Source organism: Sciurus vulgaris, assembly GCF_902686455.1.
Source record: "Sciurus vulgaris genome assembly, chromosome: 6".
Lineage (NCBI taxonomy): Eukaryota > Metazoa > Chordata > Mammalia > Rodentia > Sciuridae > Sciurus > Sciurus vulgaris.
Genome location: NC_136466.1, coordinates 70507388 through 70530846, shown reverse-complemented (window position 1 = coordinate 70530846; position 23459 = coordinate 70507388). Strand labels below are relative to the sequence as shown.

The following is a 23459-nucleotide window of genomic DNA, read 5'->3' as shown; positions in this document are numbered from 1 at the left end:
ACCTTAAAGAGAAAATAAACTCCATCAAATGGAAATATCTCCACTTCCTGTCCCAACTTTGCCCCTTTGACAGCATCTTTACCAATACCATTGTCCTACTGAGTTCCCTCCCACCTAAGTCTAATCCCTTCCTGTATTCTCCAGAGCTCATCTTTAACCACCCTCTAGGGGCCTCATATTGACTATCTCTTCTGTATCTTAATTTTCTCCCTCTCTACCAATGTTACACATTATTTTAAATATGTTCATTTTCTGATCTTAAATAATTAAGTTAAATTCTCTAGTTACCAAGCTTTTTCTTCCACCCAAAATTTTCTTAAAAGTTTTATCTACCCTCATTTTGGATTCCTCAACTCTCAAACTTTTCAACCAAGTGCAATCTACCTTTCACTGCAACCACTTTACTGAAAATGCTATTATAAATGCTACCACAGATTTCCACATAAGTTGGTATACTGTTGAAACAAAGATATGTAACAATGCAAAAGCTCGTAAAACTATCTGCCTCTTTCATGTGACAGTTCCAATCCACATGATTATAGATATATGTGGCAGCTTTGCTCCTAACAGTCCTTTAGGAATCCAATTTATTTCCAAGTAACCGTTCCAACATTCCCTTTGGGAATGTCATAACCTGCATGGCTGTAGCTGGTCACTACCACCACATTTATGTTCCAACTAGCTTGGAGGGGAGAGACACATTCAAACCTGGAAGTGAAAAATAATTGTGCTCACAGTCCATCTGTGAGGAACTTAGTTCACTTGCCCATAGCTAACTACAAGGGAAGCATGGACAGATAATATATCTGACTGGCCATGTATCTCTGTGCAATTCTATTACTATAGAAGAAACAAAGTACAGATTTTAGCAGACATCTGTCAGTCTTCCACAATGATCATCATCTTAAATCCAACAGGCAATTTTAAAATTTGCCTTTCTCTTGATTTTTCTGAAGTATTTGTTACTGCTACTCTTCCTCGTTTCCTTGCTTTTATTTTCATATTTTTGAACCCTGGGCCTTCCCATCATTTAAGATACTTCTTTTCTTCTCTCCTCTAAATGAAGAGATTTCTCAGAGTTCTGAGTGAAGCTCTTTATTTTCTTACTTGACAATTTTACACTTGACACATGGCATTTTTGCTTGGTTATCCTAGAATTCTCCATATACAGTCATCCAGGTATCTGTGGGAGATTGGTTTTAGGATTCTATGGAGATCAAAATCCACAAAGAGCAGTATTTACATATAACCTACTCACATCCCTTTGTACACTTTAAATCATTGCTAGATTATTTATAATAACTAATACAATATAAATGCTGTGTAAATAGTTATTATACTCTATCATTTAGAGAATAATGCTAGGGGGAAGTCTGTGTACAGGCTTAGATTTTAATTGTTCTATTTTATTTTATTTTTGGGTACTTGGGTTCAACCCTGGACTGCAGTGTGCATGCAAAGCACATGTCTCACCACTGAGTTGCACCCAACCCAAGAGATTGTTTTTAATAGACACTTAATCAGCACATACTGACCAATCTCTAAATGTTAACTCTTTATATCCCTATGATAATAGTAGGAGATAAATACTATTAGTGCCCTGTTTTACATATAAGAAAACAGAAAATTGACCCATGTTTGCATACAGTAAATGGCACAACCAGAATTCTAATGTTGACACTTTGGTTCCAGAACCCATGTTTCCAACCATAATCCCATACAGTTTCCAAGGTACATAAGTACATAACCCTTCTAGGTATTTCTATATTATTATTATTACCTGCATCATTGTAACACATTTTAATTACTGATCTGCCAAGTTTTTAGCCTTTGAGCTCCATAAAGACAAAAATTATCTTATTTGTTCCATGTTCTTACATGTATTTGTTAAACATAAAAATTCAGAATCTTACATTCCCATGCCTTGGGCATGTAATAAATTTTGTGTTAACTATAATTGACTGAACCTGACAAATAGTGACAAGAATTGCACAGAGTATATATATGTAACTCCTTAAGATGTGACCTGAATAAAATGTTATTTCTTCAGCTCAGGACATTTTATGAGATTCATTGTGTGAAGCATTCAAAACAGTGATAATGTAATTCAGAGTATGGACCTTGTTTGGATTATGATTCAAACCGAAAATAAAAGACATTTTGGTGAGAACAGGGGAAATCAGAGTCAAAGTATAAATTGTATCCAAGAATTACTGCTAAAATTTTTATTGTGATAGTGGTTTTGTAGTAATATTTTTAAAAGGCCTTTTTATTAGAGATACTTAACGAAGTATTTGGAAGGGAAAATATGTGACATCTGGGATTGAATTTTGAATACTCCAGATGTATCCACAAACTTCTTTTTCAAAGAGAAAAATTTCTTAATGAAAAAAATTCTAGAGACACATGGTGGCGCTACAGGATAAGATTAAAATGGTACACAGCTAGTACATTATTCAGAACAGAGACCATCCAACCCACTCAGAAGGGAGGTATTAAAGGAGCTTCAGTTACAGAACTGCTGGAAGGCTACATATTTTCCAGGGGTATCCTATCAAATTAGCAGGGCTTCAGTTTCCAAAATTAGGACTGAACTTAATATTATTCTACACAAAAAAGGTTGTCTGAAGGAATCATGGTGATCAGAGGAGCATGCACTCTACGGAAAAGGCAAGTCCTCCTTTTCTTTGTTTTGCTGGGGTTGTCGCAGGCAGATACTCAGTCCACACGCTATTCTGTGGCAGAGGAAAGAGAAATTGGCTCTTTTGTGACTAATTTGGCAAAGGACCTAGGGTTAGTGGTAGAGGAGATGTCTTCACGGGAGGCTCGGGTAGTGTCTGATGATAATGAAAAACATTTGCATCTTGATTTGAGGACAGGAGATTTACTCCTAAATGAGAAACTGGACAGAGAAGAGCTGTGTGGTTCTACTGATCCCTGTGTGCTGCATTTTCAGGTTGTATTAGAAAACCCCTTACAATTTTTTCGGGCTGAGTTGAATGTCAGAGATATAAATGATCACTCCCCTACATTTCTGGACAAGAAAATACTTATTAAAATATCAGAAAGTGCTACTATTGGAACCACATTCTTAATAGAGAATGCTCAGGATTTGGATGTAGGAAACAACAGTCTCCAAAATTACACAATAAGCACCAATTCTCATTTCTCTATTAAAATTCAAGAAAATGAAGATGGAAAGATATACCCAGAACTTGTCCTAGATACAGCATTAGACCATGAAGAGGAACCTGAACTTAGATTGACACTCACAGCACTGGATGGTGGATCTCCACCCAGGTCTGGGACAACTTTGGTTCTCATCAAAGTTTTGGACATCAATGATAATGTCCCTGAGTTTGTCCAGAGTCTCTATGAAGTGCAAGTCCAAGAGGATACACCCATTGGTTCCTCGATTATCACCGTCTCTGCCAAAGATTTAGATACAGAAAATTATGGGAAAATATGGTACACATTTTTCCATGCATCAGAAGATGTTCGTAAAACCTTTGAAATCAACTCGATATCTGGGGAAGTTAACTTGAGATCACAACTGGATTTTGAAATAATACAGTCCTACTCAATAAATATTCAAGCAACAGATGGTGGGGGTCTCTCCGAAAAATGCACTCTTCTAGTTAAAGTATTAGATATAAATGACAACCCACCCGAAATGACAATTTCATCGATTACAAAGACAATCCCAGAAAATTCATCAGAGACCCTGGTGGCTCTTTTTAGTGTCCGAGATCAAGACTCTGGGGACAATGGAAGGATCCTTTGCTCTATTCAAGATGACATCCCTTTTATCTTGAAACCCACCTTCAAGAACTTTTTCACTCTAGTTTCTGAAAAAGCACTGGACAGAGAGAGCAGAGCCCAGTACAACATCACCATCACGGTCACTGATTTTGGCACACCAAGGCTGAAAACCGAGCACAGCATACTAATTCTCGTCTCCGACGTCAACGACAACGCCCCTGCCTTCTCGCAGACGTCCTACACGCTGTCGGTGCGCGAGAACAACAGCCCCGCCCTGCACATAGGCGGCGTCAGCGCCACAGACAGAGACTCAGGCAGCAACGCCCAGCTGACCTACTCGCTGCTGCCGCCCCACGACCCGCACCTGCCCCTCGCCTCGCTGGTCTCCATCAACGCCGACAACGGCCAGCTGTTCGCGCTGAGGGCGCTGGACTTCGAGGCCCTGCAGGCGTTCGAGTTCCGCGTGGGCGCCACAGACCGAGGCTCGCCCGCGCTGAGCAGCCAGGCGCTGGTGCGCGTCGTGGTGCTGGACGACAACGACAACTCGCCCTTCGTGCTCTACCCGCTGCAGAACGCCTCTGCGCCCTGCACCGAGCTGGTGCCCAGGGCGGCAGAGCCGGGCTACCTGGTCACCAAGGTGGTGGCGGTGGACGGAGACTCGGGCCAGAACGCCTGGCTGTCGTTCCAGCTGCTCAAGGCCACGGAGCCCGGGCTGTTTGGCGTGTGGGCGCACAATGGCGAGGTGCGCACCGCCAGGCTGCTGAGCGAGCGCGACGCGGCCAGGCACAGGCTGGTGGTGCTGGTCAAGGACAATGGCGAGCCGCCGCTGTCTGCCAGCGTCACGCTGCACGTGCTGCTGGTGGATGGCTTCTCGCAGGCCTACCTGCCGCTGCCGGAAGTGGCGCCCGAGCGCGCGCAGGCCGACTCGCTGACAGTCTACTTGGTCATCGCCCTGGCCTCGGTGTCGTCTCTCTTCCTCTTTTCGGTGCTGGTGTTTGTGGCGGTGAGGCTGTGCAGGCGGCGCAGGGCGGCGCCGCTGGGTGTGTGCTCTGTGCCTGAGGGCCACTTTCCTGGCCACCTGGTGGATGTCAGTGGCACTGGCACCCTGTCCCAGAGCTACCAGTATGAGGTGTGTCTGACGGGAGGTACTGGGATAAAGGAATTCAATTTCCTGAAGCCATATATTCCCAATCCTGAAGCCCATGATACTGGTAGGAATATGGGAGACGACGAGAACTTTGGGAATAGCTTTGGATTCAGCGGTCGATGAAACAATTTCTTTAAAACTTTTAATCTTTTGTTTTACTTGGCAAACTGTAGATACTTTTATTCCTGCAGATACTTTAATTCCTAATTGGCAATGGATTTTAGGTTGTACTCTATTTGCATGTATTAGTTCTCATGGTCTTCTGATGGTTGCTTTAAAAATTTTTTGGTTGCTATAATGATAATAAAATATAATCTGCTCTTTGTAAAAAATTTTATATGTAGATTTGTGGGTGGTACTGGGGATTGAACTCAGGGGCACTCAACCACTGAGCCACAACCCTAGCCCTATTCTGTATTTTATTTAGAGAGTTGCTTAGCTTCACTTTTGCTCCTAAGGCTCACTTTGAACTCCTAAGCCTCCTGTCTCAGCCTTCCTGAGCCACTGGAATTAAAGGTGTGTGCCGCCACGCATCTTAATGGAGTTACTTTTATTTGTTGTCACGGTGGTATTATTAAGCAAGAAAATATTAATCATTTGGAAATGTAAACTAAAATATTGAGAGCAAATGTCATGGGACTGGGGATGTACCTAAGTGGTATAGTGCATATGTTCCTGAGGCCCCAGGTTTGAATCCCAGGTCCCACCCCATGACAAAAGGGCAATGTCACAATATATGTAAATTGTTTCTGCACACCATCAAGATACTAATAAAGCAAAAATATTTAAGAATGGTGAATATGAGTGGAAATTATATTAAATTAATTCTACTGGTCTCTAAAATTTTCATGATAAAAGGTAAAAATATGCTCTCTCTCCATATTCAGTACTAGAGAACTTTTAAAAATATATTGTTTGTCAAGGACCCATTTTAAGCTGGGCTTTGTGTTGTACAACTAAAATCCCAGACACTCCAGAGGCTGAGGCAGGAGGATCCCAAGTTCAAGGCCAGCTTCTGCAATTTAGGCAAACCCTATCTCAAAAAGCACTGGGGATGTAGGTCAATGTTATAGTGCCCCTGGGTTCAATCCCTAGTACCATAGGAGATTAATTTTAGATAAAGTGACCACATTGCATATTAATGATGTTCTAAGTAATTTTTTCCTTTTTGTTGTTGATTAATCTGTGGAAGAAAATCTTAAAATATTCTGAGCTTTCTTTATCTGCTATTTCTTTCTCTGCTATCTCGTTTTCTTTAAATGCACCATGTTTAATGCACTAGCTTAATTTTGTGTTGTCATTTATTACTAAAACATAAGAGTTTGTAGTCTCACCCTGAGTAAAATAATCTTAATCAGAAGATTATAAAAGACAAAAACTTTTGAAGAAACCAGAATGAAGATTTAAACTGTTAAAGAAAATTACCTGGGTTTTCTTTCCTAATCATTATTAAGAGTAAATACAAGGGTAGTGAGCATAACTCAGTGATAGAGTGCTTATGTAGCAAGAAAGAGGCCCTGGGTTCAATTCCCAGCATGAAAAAAATAAAAGAATAAATATCATTAATGCTGTGTGACCTTTCTCATATATCCATAAGAAACAATAGGTCTGTATTATGATTTATAGATGCCTCATCATTTTATAAATTATAATGTCTCAAACTTATAAGCAGCAGTTCAATGAAGGATTATAGGTAGAAATGTTGAACTAGAATGTAGCATGGATATAGTGCTAGTGTGCATATACATTTCTGTAACTGCTCATAAAATGAAGTAACAGATTAAATGATGTAGTAAAGTGGAATTTCACTTGCCATTGTGAAATAGGTAAAAAAAATCTAATTTCCTTAGGAATCATATTTTTCCTCTGCTTCAAGCAATTTTAATTGATTTTTAGGGTTCTTTTTTGCAGCAATATATATTAGTTGTATGAATTTCATTTAATTTGACATTTAAGCAATAACATCTGGAAAGAATGGTTAGACCCTCCTTATCCCTCAGAGTCCTAAGAGTTAAAACTATGCCCAAGAAAGCCATTTGCAAGTCTAATAATAAACAGATGAAAGGAAGAAGCATTGAGGGGTTAGAGATATGGCTCAGTGGCAAAGTGCTTGTCTAGTTCAAAAGAATGGAAGGAGCCCAGTGTGATGTCACAGGCCTGTAATCCCAGTGACTCAGAAGGCTGAGGCAGGAGAACCTAAATTTTGAGGCCCGCCCTAAGCAACTTAGGGCCTAAGACCCTGTCTCAAAATAAAAAATAAAAATGGTTGGGGATAGAAGGAGAATTTAAAGAATAGAATAAGAAGTTAGAAAAAAGTGAAATGGAAAAAGAAGTAAGAGGAGTGTATCTTTACCCCCACCAATATCCAATTTAAAATAAATTTTAAAATACTGATGAAACTAGAATATTTCCAGGTATTAGCCTAACAAAGAAGACAGAGTTTAACTTAAAAATGAATGATATCAACCTAGGGATGTAGCTCAGTTGGTAGAGTGCTTACCTTGCAAGCACAAGGCCCTGGGTTCAATCCCCAGCGCTGCAAAAAAAAAAATGATATCAATAAAATAATAAATGAAATAATTGCCTGAAGAAATTGACAAAGATACTAGTTCCCTGAAAGAACAACATAAGGATATCTGTTCTTTGAAAGAACAACAACATAAGGATATCTGTTCTCCAAAAAAAAATCATTTATAAATTCAATGCAATTTTTACAAAGTCTATGACAAATGAATAAGGATCTATAAATTGTTCCTAATATTGACATGAACAAAGTGCTTTCCTCTTGCATGAAGAGCCAAAATAATGTTTAAAAAGGAAATAGGGGAATGTCTTACTTTATAGGTATTAGTATATATGAAAAATATAAAGCAAATAAATATATTTGAATGATTCAGGAACAGACTCAGAGATTACTAGATAGAATAAGATACTTCTATATTTAAAAAAAAAACTTGGTCATACTAGGGGAGGTGTCAAAATCACTAGGGAAGTGTGAGAAAAGAGAGTGATTACTTATCCAATATTATTGGGAACACTGAATCATTATATAAAGAAACAAAATTTTTATCTCTTGTCATATGAAAATAAATTCCATATATATCCAAGAGGTGAATTTGAAATATTTGAATAGGAAAATGAATAGAAGTAAAATATCTTCATAACCTTATCATTGGTTTAGATTTTTTACAAAGCTTTAAAGTACAAACAATAAAAATGCAAATTAATGAATATTACTACCTCAAAACTAAAGAATAGCACAAGCAAGCAGATGACAGGGAAAAGATATTTGCAATATTTTAACTGAAAAGGATTAATACTTAGGTTATTCAAATAACTCTTGAAAATAAGCAAGGCACCCAAAACCAGGAGAGCCAATAGGATGTTTTAAAAAGGACAAATGGGAGAGAAAATTTGAAAGGGAGGGAAAGTTGAAGCATGCACTAATGTGGGACACACATTTACATCTACAGTAAAGATGAAAATTTAATGATATAATGTGGATTAATTAGAAATTACATGTACACACTATTTACAGAGTTTCCTATTAAAGTTTAGTGAAATTTAGTATGTACATTCCCTATGATCCCACAATTTTACTTTAGGACAGACAACTCTTTTGCAGCTTTACAATATGATAAGTATGAGTGTGTTCATCTTTTAGAAGCAAAGCATAGGAATCCATCCATATATGTATCCATCAGTAAATCAATCCATAAATAAAATTTGGAATGTGTTTGTGAAGGATCATTATGGAGTGATGAAAAGAAGTGACCTAAATATACAGAGAAGACCATGGACAAATCCCAGATGTTTTTAAAGAAAAAAAAAAAGAGTGGTGGGGAGAAATACATTATTGGTGGAACTGCAAATTAATACAACCAGTTTGGAAAACAAATATAGGGGTACAGAGATTCTCCAAATTACTAGGAATGGACCCACCATCTGACCCAGGTATCCCATTCCTCGGTATTAATTCAAAAGAACTAAAATCAGCATATTATAGTAATATGTGCATATTGCTACTTAGAGGAGCACAATTCACAATAGTTAAAACTAGGTGTCCCTTATTAGATGGTTGGATGAACAATATGTGGTATATATATACAATGGAGTTTGAATAAGCCATAAAGAAGAATCAAAGTATGTCATTTTTTGGCAAATGGATAGAACTTGAGTACATCATACTGAGAGAAATAAGCCAGACTCAAAAACTCAAAGGTCAAATGCTTTCTTTTATATGTGGAAGCTAGAGAGAAATAGGAATAAAAGAGGGGTTCTTATGAAAATATAAGTGAGAACAATGGAGTAGAGGAAGGGTAACAATGAGGAGGGAGGAGGGATGGGAAAGGGGAAGAAGAGCGGAATGAAATTTACCCAACTATGTCATGTGCATGTATGTATATATCACAATGTATTCCACTTTTATGTGTAACTTATAATACACCAATTAAAAATACAGAAAAAAGAGACTGAGATTAGTAGGACAAGGATATGAATATATCCATACTATATACAATATATTCTATTTATAGAAATTTACAAATATAGAAATGCACATATTGGAAGAAGAGAAGAAAGAATGGATATAGGAAAGAATATATAAGGGATAATAGGGGAATATATATGTGGGACATAGGAGATAAGATACAGGTATTTGAGGGAAGCAGGGTTACAAAGAGAAGTAGAAACTAATATCAATAGTCAACGTGCCTGCGCAATGGCGGAACCTCCGGCCGTGCGGTTCCCGCCAATTCCCGCGGCGTTCCTACTTGGGTCGAGTTCTGTGTGACATGGCGTCGTTTGATCCAGCAGAGTTGCCCGAGCTGCTCAAGCTTTATTACCGGAGGCTCTTTCCCTACTCCCAGTACTATCGCTGGCTGAACTATGGCGGAGTGATTAAGAATTACTTTCAACACCGAGAATTTTCATTCACATTGAAAGACGACATTTACATTCGTTACCAATCCTTCAACAACCAGAGTGATCTGGAAAAGGAGATGCAGAAAATGAATCCATACAAGATTGACATAGGCGCGGTGTATTCCCACAGACCCAACAACACAATACAGTGAAGCTGGGAGCTTTCCAGGCTTAGGAAAAAGAACTGGTGTTCGACATTGACATGACAGACTATGATGATGTGCGGAGATGCTGTAGTTCTGCAGACATATGTTCTAAGTGCTGGACCCTCATGACAATGGCCATCCACATTATTGACCGAGCATTAAAGGAGGACTTTGGATTTAAGCATCGACTCTGGGTATATTCTGGAAGGAGAGGTGTTCATTGTTGGATCTGTGATGAATCAGTTAGAAAGCTATCCTCTGCAGTACGTTCTGGGATAGTTGAGTATTAAGTCTTGTAAAGGGCGGTCAAGATGTTAAAAAGAAAGTTCATCTAAATGAAAAAAATGATTTTGTCAGGAAATCTATAAACATAATTAAAAAATACTTTGAAGAATATGCCTTGGTTGATCAAGATATTCTTGAAAATAAAGAAAGCTGGGATAAGATTTTAGCCCTTGTTCCTGAGGCGATTCATGAAGATCTTCAAAAAAACTTCCAAAAGTGTCACAGTTCACTTCAGAGATAGGAGTATTTGAAGAAAATAGCCAGCACAAGTCAGAATATCAAAAATGACAAATGTGGACCCTGGCTGAAGTGGGAGATTATGCTCCAGTACTGTTTTCCACGACTGGATATCAACGTTAGCAAAGGAATCAATCACTTACTGAAGAGCCCTTTTAGTGTTCATCCTAAAACAGGTCGTATTTCTGTGCCTATCGATTTACAGAAAGTGGATCAGTTTGATCCATTTACTGTTCCAACCATAAGCTCCATCTGCCATGAACTGGATGTCATTTTCACTAGTGAAAAGGAAAAAGAGGAGACTGATGCTGAATCTGATGTCAAACATAGAACCAAAGATTATAAGAAGACCAGTCTAGCACCTTACGTGAAAGTATTTGAACAGTTTCTTGAAAACCTGGATAAATCCCAAAAAGGAGACCTTCTCAAGAAGAGTGATTTACAAAAAGCTTTCTGAAGAAAACATCTCCCCTCAAACAAATGTGGATATCATCTATCTGCACGCAAGGATCAAATACTTCGAGAGTCATTTAATAAATATGGCAGAACCATATATGTGTCTTAACGCTTACAGAATTTCCTTTTCTTGAGAAATAATTTATGTTGATAAGATTTCCTGAGGACACCAAAAAGACTTCTGTCAAAGTTCCTGAAAGCAATGAATAAGTGAAATGCAGATAATTTTGTAAAATGTAGTTATTATACAAAGATAATTCCAAAGCTTCTGGCACAGTCAGTTCTACCAGTTGCCAAATGGAGGGGTGAGAAGTAATATATGTTGAACTTTCATTTCATCTTACTGGATATTATCTCTGTATTTTGGGGTAAATGACAGGTTTGTCCTTAAGTGATAGATACTTGTTAATTATACCTAGAATATATATTCAGTCACTTCCTAATTTTGTTCATTTATATTTTTATTGATATTGCCTTTTTAAAAATTATCTTAAACTGGGCATTTAAACACACCAAAACTTCAATTCACAAGATAGGAGTTAGGGCTGCGGATATAGCTCAGTTGGTAGAGTGCTGGCCTCACAAGCACAAGGCCCTGGGCTCAATCCCTAGCATGGCAAGGAAAAAAAAAAAAAAGATAGGAGTTATTAGATGAAAATTATTAGGGCCAAGTAGAGTATTTTCTACAACTATTGGAATTGTAGTTCCTACTTTTCCCCTTAGAGAGCAATTCAATTAGTCTACCATAAAGAACAAAATTAGAATGAACAATTAACTTCACCAATATAAAACCCTGTTGTAGCTGGCCATGGTGGTGTAAGCCTCTAATCATAAGGACTTGGGAGGCTGAGGCAGGAGGATTGCAAGTTCAAGGCCAGCCTCGGCAACTTAGCAAGCCCCTAAGTAACTCAGCAAGACCCTGTTTCAAAATAAAAAATAATAAAAAGGGCTGGGGGTTGTGGCTCAGTGGGTAAGTGCTCCTGGGTTCAATCCTTAGTACCAAATAATAAATAAAACCTGTTTTGGGGGGCTGGGGTTGTGGCTCAGTGGTAGAGCTCTTGTCTGGCACATGTGAGGCACAGGGTTTAATCCTCGGGATCACATAAATAAATAAAATAAAGGTATTGTGTCCATCTACAACTGAAAAAAACTTTTTTGTTTTTAATTTAAAAAAAAAAACCTGTTGTGGGTTAGGGCTGTAGCTCTCAGTGGCAGAGTGCTTGCCTAGCATGTGCAAGGCACTGGCTTTGATCCTTAACACCACATAAAAATAAACAAATACAATAAAGGCGTGCTGTCCCATCTACAACTACCAAAAAAATTTTAAACATCTGTTGTGATTGTCAAAACACATGGACTTTTTACATATCTAGGTACTTAACATTTAAGTTTTCTTTCATGTTTTATGTGATGGTTTCTAAAGTATCAGATTTCTCTTGCTTAATTTTACAAGGAATCCTACACAATAGTCTTAGCTTATATTCTGTCTTCTAAGAAATATTGAGAAGCAAGCTGTCAGGGTGGTGCTTCTTATAATGTCAGGAAAATTTCTTTACATTTCCTTTAACATTGTTTCCAGTGTAGTCATAAAATCTTTTTTTTTTCTTTTGGTTTATATAAAACACTTATAGTGGTGTCAACTGAGATACTTTGTATTTCTTCCTCTCTTTTTAAGATATTTAATATTTACTTTTTAAAATATTAAAGACTTTATACAAAAAAAGAAACTAATATCAATATAAATAATAGAAGTTGTTTCTCCCAAGAGGTTGTTTAACTTGATTGCATCCTTATAGAGTTGATTTGGTATTGATCAGTTGAAGTTGATTAACAATATATATCATTTCTCTCGCCTTTCAAAAAGATCAATTGCTCATAAAAGCTAAAAGTTTACTTGTAACTTGGAACTGTAGCAACATGCCTGAGACTTTACCTTATTCCATAAGGATGGAATAATTTATGTAGGTCAATGTTTTCACTGAAAATAATTAGCTATTAAGACACTCATATATTATCAGGTGAAAGTTAATGTTAAAAGAAACCCCAGAAAGACAAATGAGCACAAAACTTACTTTTTCCCTGGGAATATTTGGAATCCTGGAAAATTTGAAACTCCATTCCCATGGTTTATATGAGGAGGGAAATCAAAGCCTAACAAAGTGAGAAGTTTACAGAAGACACTCCCATTAATAAGCATGGATCCCTAATAGCTGGAAGTGGATGAGCTCTTGTGAGAAATTTCAGCCTTGAACTTGATTTTTAGCCTTAAACTTGATTTGTGATCATCAACAAGTAGTGTTCCAAGGTTCTAATATACTCAAATACAGATCTTCTGCAAAAGATGTCTTATTCATCATAAGCTTCAAATTTCTAATCTCCTTAACTTGAACATGGTTAAAGACAACTACAAAAACAAGAAACACGACACCATGAGTGAGAGCCAGAGGTAAAAAAAGAACATAGATGCTAACTTATAAGCACTTCAGATATTGTAATTATCAGATAGTCTATAATACCTGACCATTTTAATTGAATGAAAGTTAAACTTCAAGATATGCAGGGAATAAGAAATTATAAAACATGAAAGATTAGAACAGAACCAAATAGAAATGAAAAATACTAATACAAAATTTAAAATGGAGAGCTGCCTAAGCTTTTTTTGCTTTGGGGATCTCCAGCATTGTAGCCCTGAATGGTACAGGTTGCTCCATCACGGTCTACTTTGAAGAAAAAGTCACAATACCCATCACCATCTTCCTCTGCAAAGGGATCTTCAAGGAAGCCTAAAGATAAGGATGGAAAGGACCCTTCCATTGAATATCAATATGCTTATTGTAAGAAAAAGACCAACAGGACACTTGGGGTACAATTGACAGTGGGATATCCACTTAAAGTTGTTGGCATTGTGATAATGTTAAGGGAGACAGCCAGATCCAAAAATATCCTGTGTTCCAACCCCTCAAATGTAACCTGGGAGAAAAAAGATTAATGTGTAACAATGGTTCACTTTATGTTTCAAATATAGCTCTTGCTGCTCTGTCACTGTGACTCACTCATTTTTTCAAAGGACATGTTTCTTTCTCTTCCTCTTTCCCTGCTCCTCCCTAATCTCTCCTCTTCCCTAATCTCAGGAAACAGGATTATCTTTCTTTCCCAACCTCGGCAGAGTCATCTGTCCTTCAGCACAAAAACAAAGTAATTTAGGTCTTAGTGATGGCACCAGAAGTTCTCAGAAATTAACAAGCAAAATCAATTCCGGACAGAACATGTGGAATTACCTCTTAAGAAGTCCCCTGCTCTGATTGATGGGCAAAATGACAGCCTCTGGGACAGGAGTCCCCTGTGTTTCTCCTTTGCTAGCAAAGCAATAAAACTTCTTTTTGCTTTTTCCCATGTCCTCTTTACTGGATTGGCATTGGGGTCTGCTTTTGGTAACAAAGGCACAGTTCATATGTTTGCCAGATTGTCTGACCCTCTCATGGGATGAATTTTTTTGTGTGTTTAAATTAAATGCATAAATAGCATTCATAAGAATTGTTTCAGAATAGGAATTTAAGAAAGGGTCTGAAACTGTAAAAAAGATACAAGAAAGTTATAGGTATGGAAATATATTTTAGTATGGAAAATTAGAAGGTAAAAGAAATGTTTCTGGACCATAAAATATTTTGTATGATAAATATGGTAAAGCAATATTCTTGCACTAAAGCCCAAGATGAAAGAAAGGACAAAATTAAGGTTGTAAAAAAGTTGTATAATGTTTAAGTAAGTTGTAGAAGGTTGATGGAAGGTAAATCTCAAAAAGTTTGTGTATGTGATTAAACTGGCTATAATTATCATACTCAAAGTTAATCAAATTTTAATGTACTGATGTACTCCATCCATAATAGTTAAGCTATTATCAACCTAGGCTCCCTTCAACAGATGAATGAATAAAAACATTGTGGCATATAAATACAATGAAATATTACTCAGCCATAAAGAAGAATGAAATTATGGCATTTGCTGATAAGTCTGAAACACTGATCTGCTCTTATCAAGATTTCCTTGTGTCTGTTAGGTTTAATTACTTAGGGAAACTAAGACTTAAAGAAATTGGGGTTTGTACTTGTTTTAAAGTCTTTTAAACGATTGCTTTGTAACTGTTTATATAAACAACTTATTTTATGTTATAACAATAAAGTTGATACCCTAAATTTTAAAAAAATTAAAATGGAATAAAAGATTTGATTAAAAAATTAGATGCAAAAAAATAGTGATGTGAAAAATAGGTTAGAATTTAATCCATTCAACATGCATCTCAGAAAGTTAATAAAATGAAAAATGATGAGAAATGTAGGACAGAGTAAAAAGGTTTAACATACATTCAACCATATTCCAAAGTTAGAAATGAGAAAGATTGAATTAGAACAAATATTTGAAGAAATAATGACTGGGAAGTTTCCAGAACTGATGAAAACATCAATATATAGACCCAAAACATTTAAATAAACCTAACAGGATAAACCAAAGAGCTATCCATCCATAGAAGCATTATAATAAAATTTCATAAGTCTTTCTTTAAAGAGCCATAGTAAAGGACATCTATCACTCAAACCAATGATAGATTGATGCCTATGCTCCAACAGTAGCAACGGAAATTAAAAGAAAGAAAGATATATCTTAAATGTGCTGAAATTAGTAAACTTTCCTGCCTAAACAGACTTTGTATATAAGTCATCAATAATAAAATCATATCAACTTGATATAGTTTAGTTTTAAATTAAGACCATAGCAATTAGAGAAATACAAATTAGACTGAGATTCCATCTCACTCCAGTCAGAATGCAATTATCAAGAAAACAAGCATCAATAAATGTTGGTGAGGACGTGGGGGGAAAGATTCACTCAAACAATGCTGGTGGGACTGCAAATTGGTGCAAACACTATGAAAAGCACTATGGAGATTCCTCAGAAAACTTAGAATGGAACCACCATTTGACCCAGTTATCCCACTCCTTGGTGTATACCCAAAGAACTTAAAATCAGCATACTATAGTGGTACAGACACATCCATATTTATAGCAGCTCCATCCATAATAGTTAAGCTATTATCAACCTAGGCTCCCTTCAACAGATGAATGAATAAAGACATTGTGGCATATAAACACAATGAAATATTACTCAGCCATAAAGAAGAATGAAATTATGGCATTTGCTGATAAGTGAATGGAACTGGAGACTATCATGCTAAGTGAAATGAGTCAATCCCAAAAAACCAAAGGCCAAATGTTCTCTCTGATAGGTGGATATGAACACACAATAAGCAGGGAGGGAGGAACAGAAGTTCATTGGATTAGACAAAGGAGAATGAAAGGAAAGGATGAGAAGATGGGAATAGGAAAGACAGTAGAATGAATAGGACATAACTTTCCTATGCTCATATATGAATACATGAGCTGTGAAACTCCATATCATATATAACCATAAGACTGGAATTCTAATTAGAATAAGTTATACTCCAAGTATGTATAATATGTCAAAATACGTTCTACTGTCATGTATATCTAAAAAGAACAAATGTTTAAAAGACCATAAGAAAGAAGTGATATAAAGACATTTTACGTCTCAAATAAAACTTCTTACGATTTTCCTCTTTGCCCATCCCTTGCCACAATTCTGGATTGAAGAGCTGCTTTTTTTTATTTTTTGAGGATTGAACCCAGTACTTCTCAAGCATGCTAGGCAAGTGTTCTACCAGAGCTATACTCAGTCTGAGCTGCATAAATTTATGAAAGCAAAATTTGTAATTGACCTTCTTGAAGGGCCTTCTCAATCATCATTTACACCAATAAATCCCAAATTTGTCTCTGCAGTTCAAATCTCCTTCCTCAACTTCGTTTATGTAATGAAAAATCATTTAAATAACTATATAGATTCTCTATGGCACATCAAACTCAACACATTTTAAATTAAAAATTTCCTTTCCTCAAACTAAAATTATCTTGTCCACCTCAGTGCCCATTCCCCTTCTCCTCTTTCTGTTTACTATTTCAGATAATAGCACAACACACTCAGTTCCCTAACAACCACTCGGTTCCCTAAGTTGAAAACAAAGTACATTTATTTTTAACTCCTTCCTATCCCACTTTCTGTACATGTAATCTACCACCACATCTCATATTGTTTCATCATTATAATACAATCACAGTGCTACATTTCTAGTCGAGGCCAAAATCACCTCTTACTTGTATTACTGCCACCAATTCTAATCAGTCTCTGTTCTTTCAATCTTACTCTTTTCTAATTTACTCTCAACTCTGAAACAAGATGATCTTTTAAAAAAATAAAACTATGATTATGTCACTTTTCTGTTTGGAACCCTTTAATAATCTTGCATTTGCAGTAGTGTAAAGTCCAAATGCCTTGACATGCCTTACAAACTCTATCTTTCTAAATTCACTTCTTGCCATTTTTTCATCTTGCTGTGTGCCTTAGTCATATAGATCTTATCTCCATTCTTCCATTTTGGATTTGCATAATTGTGTTTTCAGTTTGCCTGGAAATTTTTATCGCATACACAATTTTTGTTTGTATTACTCCTACTCAATTTTTATGTATCGATTTATAATATACTTCTATCTTTTCAGAACTTCTAAATTTTGGCTAAGGGATCCTCATCTATCCTCTTATAGTAATATGAACTTTCCCTATTGTAGCAGGCATTATGCTCTATTTTAAATAATTGATCATTTTTCTGTCTGTCTCTTTCATGGTAGGAACTTTGGTTATCTTTCCATTCCTAACACTTGTAGTCATGCCTAGCACAAAGTATATGCTCAATAATTACCTGCTGAACAAATTAATGAATAAATAAATAAAATTTTTAGAATTGTTCCCCTGGGAATTCTGGGTCTACAAAATGATGTTTCACAACTAAACTAAAGTCTCATTTTTTTTTCAACTTTTAATGTCATGATCTGGATATAGATTATCTTACTTTATTTACTGTTGAGCATTTGTTATTTTATCCTGCCAGGTAAGTTTCCAATGGAGTATCCCTAAGTAAATGGTATTTGGCCTAAAATGGCCAACTTACCAGAAACACCTATTTGAATATGCCAGGTTCATTTTCAAGTGCATAACATCATTCTTACTGTCTTCCTGGAGTATTTGCTAATAACTAGATAAAACCTCTAAATTCCTATTCCCTATTTTCCTGGGAACCTCTTACTTTCTAAGTCAACTGTATGCAAGAGTCCTTTTAACTATCTTTATTGTCTTCACAAAGAGATCATAACTTATTTGAGGAAGGGACTACATTTTAAATATGATTTTATATCTACCACAGTTCTAGCAGATTGTGGTTTATTGTGTTAATGACTGAATGATAAGAGAATCATAAGTCATAAAAACACAACTCAGAAAGGAAAATAGGAATACAGGAAAATATAATTTAAATTAGCAAACACATAAATAATATTTTGTCTCGAACTTATTTGCCTTTGTCTAAAACCTGAAAATCTGCAGAGTCACATGGTGGCGCTGCAGGATAAGATGCAGAAATTTTCATAAAAGCAGATTGCTCGGGTTTCCCTTAATCAGTGGAACTAAGCCTGCTAGAGCAAACAAGAAAAAGAAGGCTTTCCTAAGTAAAACAGGGCATCAACATCCTCCAGACCGGATTGCAAATCTATGGATTGCCAAAAGTCCACATTATAGGAGCAACTCCCAGAGCTGCTAGAGATCAAGTTGAAACGTTTCCACAGAAAGGAGTTCACCTAAGAAGCCATGGATCTGCAAAAGAGGATTGCTCAGCAGATAAGGCAAGTGCTGCTTTTCTTTGTTTTGTTGGGAGGGTCTTTGGTGTGTTCTGAGACCTGGAGATATTCTGTGGCTGAGGAAATGGAGATTGGCTCCTTTATAGCCAATGTGATAAAAGATATGGATTCCAGTGTGGAAGACCTGGCTGCACGGAGGGCCAGAGTCATCTTTGACGACTATAAACCTTACTTGAGATTGGATCAGCAGACTGGAAACTTGCTTTTAAATGAACAACTGGACCGGGAGGCGCTTTGTGATATCACTGAGCCCTGTATATTGCATTTCCAGGTATTATTTGAAAATCCTTTGCAATTTTTTCGGGCTGAGCTTTTGATCGAAGATATAAATGATCACATTCCCATGTTCCTAGATGAAAACATACTCCTAAAAATCTCTGAAGGTACTACACCAGGAACTTCATTTCAAATGGATAGTGCTCAGGACTTAGATGTAGGAAGAAATAGTGTTCAAACCTATACAATAAGTCCCAATCCTTACTTCCACCTCAGCATACAAGACAGTGATGATGGCAGAAGATACCCAGAGCTGGTAATTGACCAATCTCTGGATCGGGAAAAGGAGCCTGAACTTATTTTAACTCTGACAGCTTTAGATGGTGGGTCCCCACCCAGGTCTGGGACTGCACTGATTCAAGTTGTGGTTCTTGATATCAATGACAATTCCCCAGAGTTTGAGAGGCCAGTCTATGAGGTGCAGGTCCCAGAGAACAGCCTTGTTGACTCCTTGATAATCACAGTGTCTGCTACAGATTTAGATGCAGGAATAAATGGAGAACTAGCCTATTCATTTTCCCACATCTCTAGAGATGTGCGGAAAACATTTGAAATCCACCCAATTTCTGGTAATATCCATTTGAAAACAATTCTTGATTTTGAGATTATTCAGTCATATACAATAAATATTCAGGCCACTGATGGTGGGGGTCTTTCTGGAAAATCAGTCATTATAGTTCAGGTTGAAGATGTGAATGACAACCCACCAGAAATAGTTATGACATCTCTTACTGGCCTCATACCAGAAAACTCTTCACCAGAGATGGTGGTTGCTGTTTTCAGCATCCGAGACAAAGACTCAGGGGACAATGGGAGAATGATTTGCTCAATTCAAGACAACCTCCCCTTTCTATTGAAGCCTACTTTCAAGAATTTCTACATGCTGGTAACAGAGCACCCACTAGACAGAGAGATAAGAACTGAATATACTCTCACCATCACTATCACAGATTTAGGAACACCCAGATTGAAAACCACACACAATATAACAGTAGAGATCTCTGACGTCAACGACAACGCCCCTGCCTTCTCGCAGACGTCCTACACGCTGTCGGTGCGCGAGAACAACCAGCCCGCCCTGCACATAGGCGGCGTCAGCGCCACAGACAGAGACTCAGGCAGCAACGCCCAGCTGACCTACTCGCTGCTGCCGCCCCACGACCCGCACCTGCCCCTCGCCTCGCTGGTCTCCATCAACGCCGACAACGGCCAGCTGTTCGCGCTGAGGGCGCTGGACTTCGAGGCCCTGCAGGCGTTCGAGTTCCGCGTGGGCGCCACAGACCGAGGCTCGCCCGCGCTGAGCAGCCAGGCGCTGGTGCGCGTCGTGGTGCTGGACGACAACGACAACTCGCCCTTCGTGCTCTACCCGCTGCAGAACGCCTCTGCGCCCTGCACCGAGCTGGTGCCCAGGGCGGCAGAGCTGGGCTACCTGGTCACCAAGGTGGTGGCGGTGGACGGAGACTCGGGCCAGAACGCCTGGCTGTCGTTCCAGCTGCTCAAGGCCACGGAGCCCGGGCTGTTTGGCGTGTGGGCGCACAATGGCGAGGTGCGCACCGCCAGGCTGCTGAGCGAGCGCGACGCGGCCAGGCACAGGCTGGTGGTGCTGGTCAAGGACAATGGCGAGCCGCCGCTGTCTGCCAGCGTCACGCTGCACGTGCTGCTGGTGGATGGCTTCTCGCAGCCCTACCTGCCGCTGCCGGAAGTGGCGCCCGAGCGCGCGCAGGCCGACTCGCTGACAGTCTACTTGGTCATCGCCCTGGCCTCGGTGTCGTCGCTCTTCCTCTTTTCCGTGCTGGTGTTTGTGGCGGTGAGGCTGTGCAGGAGGAGCAGGGCAGCGCCGCTGGGTGTGTGCTCTGTGCCTGAGGGCCACTTTCCTGGACACCTGGTGGACATCAGTGGCACTGGCACTCTGTCCCAGAGCTACCAGTATGAAGTGTGTCTAAAGGAAGGCTCAGGGACTAGCGACTTCAAGTTCCTGCAGTCTATTAAGCACAACCACCAAAGGACTGTGAATGACACAGAGTAAAATTCTAGCTTTGTAAATGGTTTGGGATATAATTAGTAGTCTGTTGGTTTTGAGATCATTTGGAATGAAGGTTAAAGTTCTTTCTAAATATAACACGTCTCCATTATATTTTTGGTTCATGTAAATTTTTCTAGTGTTTTTCATTGATTTTTCTAGTTAAGAAAATAAGAAATTTTTCTCTAGTGTATTCCCATTGTTTCCTTTTCCCTTATCATTTTTACTTGATGATAATGAACCTTCAACTTTACTCATTACTGTAAAGTTGCAAGTATATCTGTTCTATCAGCATTATTTTTTAGTGTTAGGGATTGAACCCATAGGTGCTTTAACACTGAGGGACATCCCCAGCACCTTTTTATTTTTTTATTTTGTGACAGGATTTTTCTAAGTTGCTTATGACCTTGCTAAATTGCTTCAGCTGGCCTGGAACATGTGATCCTCCTGCCTCAGCCTCTGGAGTTGCTGGGCATGGGCCACTGTACCCAGCTTATTTATCAACATTTCAACATCAAATAGTATTGATTGGAATATGACCCCAGCCTCATTCTCTATTTCATTGTTTTCCAGTCATTTTTTCTAAACTTTTGATGTTTTGAAGCAAGCATAATGTAATGAATTATTAGTATATATTTTGTTTAACCTGATAATATGCTTTCATGTGGAGCATATTTAAATGGAGAAATATCTGCCAAAGTTCATGGTTTTATTTTATAGGAGGATTAAATGGGAAAGACTATAATTTCTCTCAAACTTAAAGTCTTTCCTACTCTTTATATATCAACCCTCAGCATATAATTATTAGATTATCTTAAGCATTGCATGTGATATTATGTTTGGCTAAATATGTGAAATAAGTACAAAAAGTCAATACTCTGAGAGACAAGAAGGAGATATCAAAAAAGTAACTTTGGTGTAGGTGTAGATTTTCCTGTTACAGATGTTTCATTCTCTCCTAATCAGTTTTATGTCCTGGTATTATTAAAAATAACTTTCCTCTAAGATAGCTAAGTGAGGGTTTTTTTCTTGTTAAAAAGCATGTTTAGATATTCTTGTATATATTGGCAAATTAGACCTTGCTGTTAATTTGAGGTTTTCATTATAAAGTTTTATATTACCATAATATCATCTGCAATCAAAAGAGTTGTAGACTATTAGTAGTGTGGAAGGGATATGTACAAGTTCTGTTAAAATCTGTAATTTAAGAAGAACTGAAGGAATTTCCAATGTGCTTCCCAAGTGTTTAATAGAAATTCTTAGAAAATTCTGCTATACAAGAAAGAGCTTTTGAATATCATTAGTGCCATAATGTTTGTGTATCATAGTGTTTGTGTGAAATGCCATTGACGATGTAAAATGTATATTTAAAAGAGATGTATACCTTATTTGTAGGATATTCAAAACCTTATTGTTATATTATTTCTTTTTACAATGTATCTTTTTGGTTAGAAAGGGCCAAGATATTTTACCATTCAATGACAAGACATTTTATATCACTCTGAATTATTTCAAATTACTCTTCAAAAGTTCATAGAAAATAGATACTTGGGAACGTTCTGTCTTGTTTAATTCAGCTTATCTAATAGACTGGGATCCCAGCAAAAGGAGGAATGTCTATGTAGGGGAAGAATCCATCTGTTAGAATTTTAAAATTAATTGTGATTTATCCACTGGTCCATTGGACAAATATTTGTTGAGCATCTACTATGAGCCAGGGATTACTTGGGCAATGCAGGTGAATAAAATAAAGTTCTAGCACTCATTGGTGACACAGGAAAGAAATAAATATGTACATCTATGCTATGACATATAATAAATGCTATGGAGAAAAAACAGAGCAAGATATATAGGAAGTCCCTTCATATGCATTTTCCTATTGTTGAAATATTTCATAAAATTTTAACTCACTTTATATGAAGAGGGTATCATAAACTGGAATAAACTTGTGGATTTTTTTCTTGATGTAATTCAACCAATAAGAACCATAATATTGGTACATGGGTCACCTAGAATTTGAAAGAAAATCGAGGACAAAGGATATTGCTGAGACTTTAAAATATCACATGCCTATGTGTCATTAATTTTACAAGATGAATGATCATTATTACTCCTTTCACATCTCAGTTTTCCTCAGAGCACTCCTACCCAGACTACAGGGGTCACGTCTGGGCTGTTTACTGACGTGTCTTTCAGAAGCAGGAACATAGAGATCAATAACACTTCTTTGAATGAAGGAATGAAATATAACTGCATGATTTAGTTTTTACATACTCTCCCCCAATTTCCAAACTTTTTAAAGTCAGATAAAGAATGGAACCACTGGAGCGATTCATTTTGAAGCAAAAATAACGCATGGTGGCGCTGCAGGCTAAAGCTTCAAAACAAAG

At 37.7% G+C, this 23459-nt stretch overlaps 2 protein-coding genes and 1 pseudogene across 3 annotated transcripts in view; all 3 read left to right on the top strand.

Moving 5' to 3' along the window:
- Window positions 1-770: 770 nt before the first annotated feature.
- The window catches only part of LOC306664313 (uncharacterized protein), a 39925-nt gene continuing 17236 nt past the window's right edge, over window positions 771-23459 (top strand). Inside the window, exon 1 of the mRNA XM_079145146.1 lies at window positions 771-5024. Coding sequence (XP_079001272.1) covers window positions 2636-5024 — 2389 coding nt within the window. The 5' untranslated portion in view covers window positions 771-2635. The remainder of the gene's footprint in view (window positions 5025-23459) is intronic.
- On the top strand, window positions 9639-12210 carry LOC306663816 (DNA primase small subunit-like; annotated as a pseudogene). The gene has a single exon. The product of its transcript is annotated as a DNA primase small subunit-like (transcript).
- Window positions 18352-23456, top strand: LOC306663812 (protocadherin beta-18-like). The gene has a single exon (XM_079144387.1). It carries the CDS (start codon window positions 18724-18726, stop codon window positions 21073-21075), a length of 2352 nt encoding a protein of 783 aa, XP_079000513.1. The 5' UTR covers window positions 18352-18723; the 3' UTR covers window positions 21076-23456.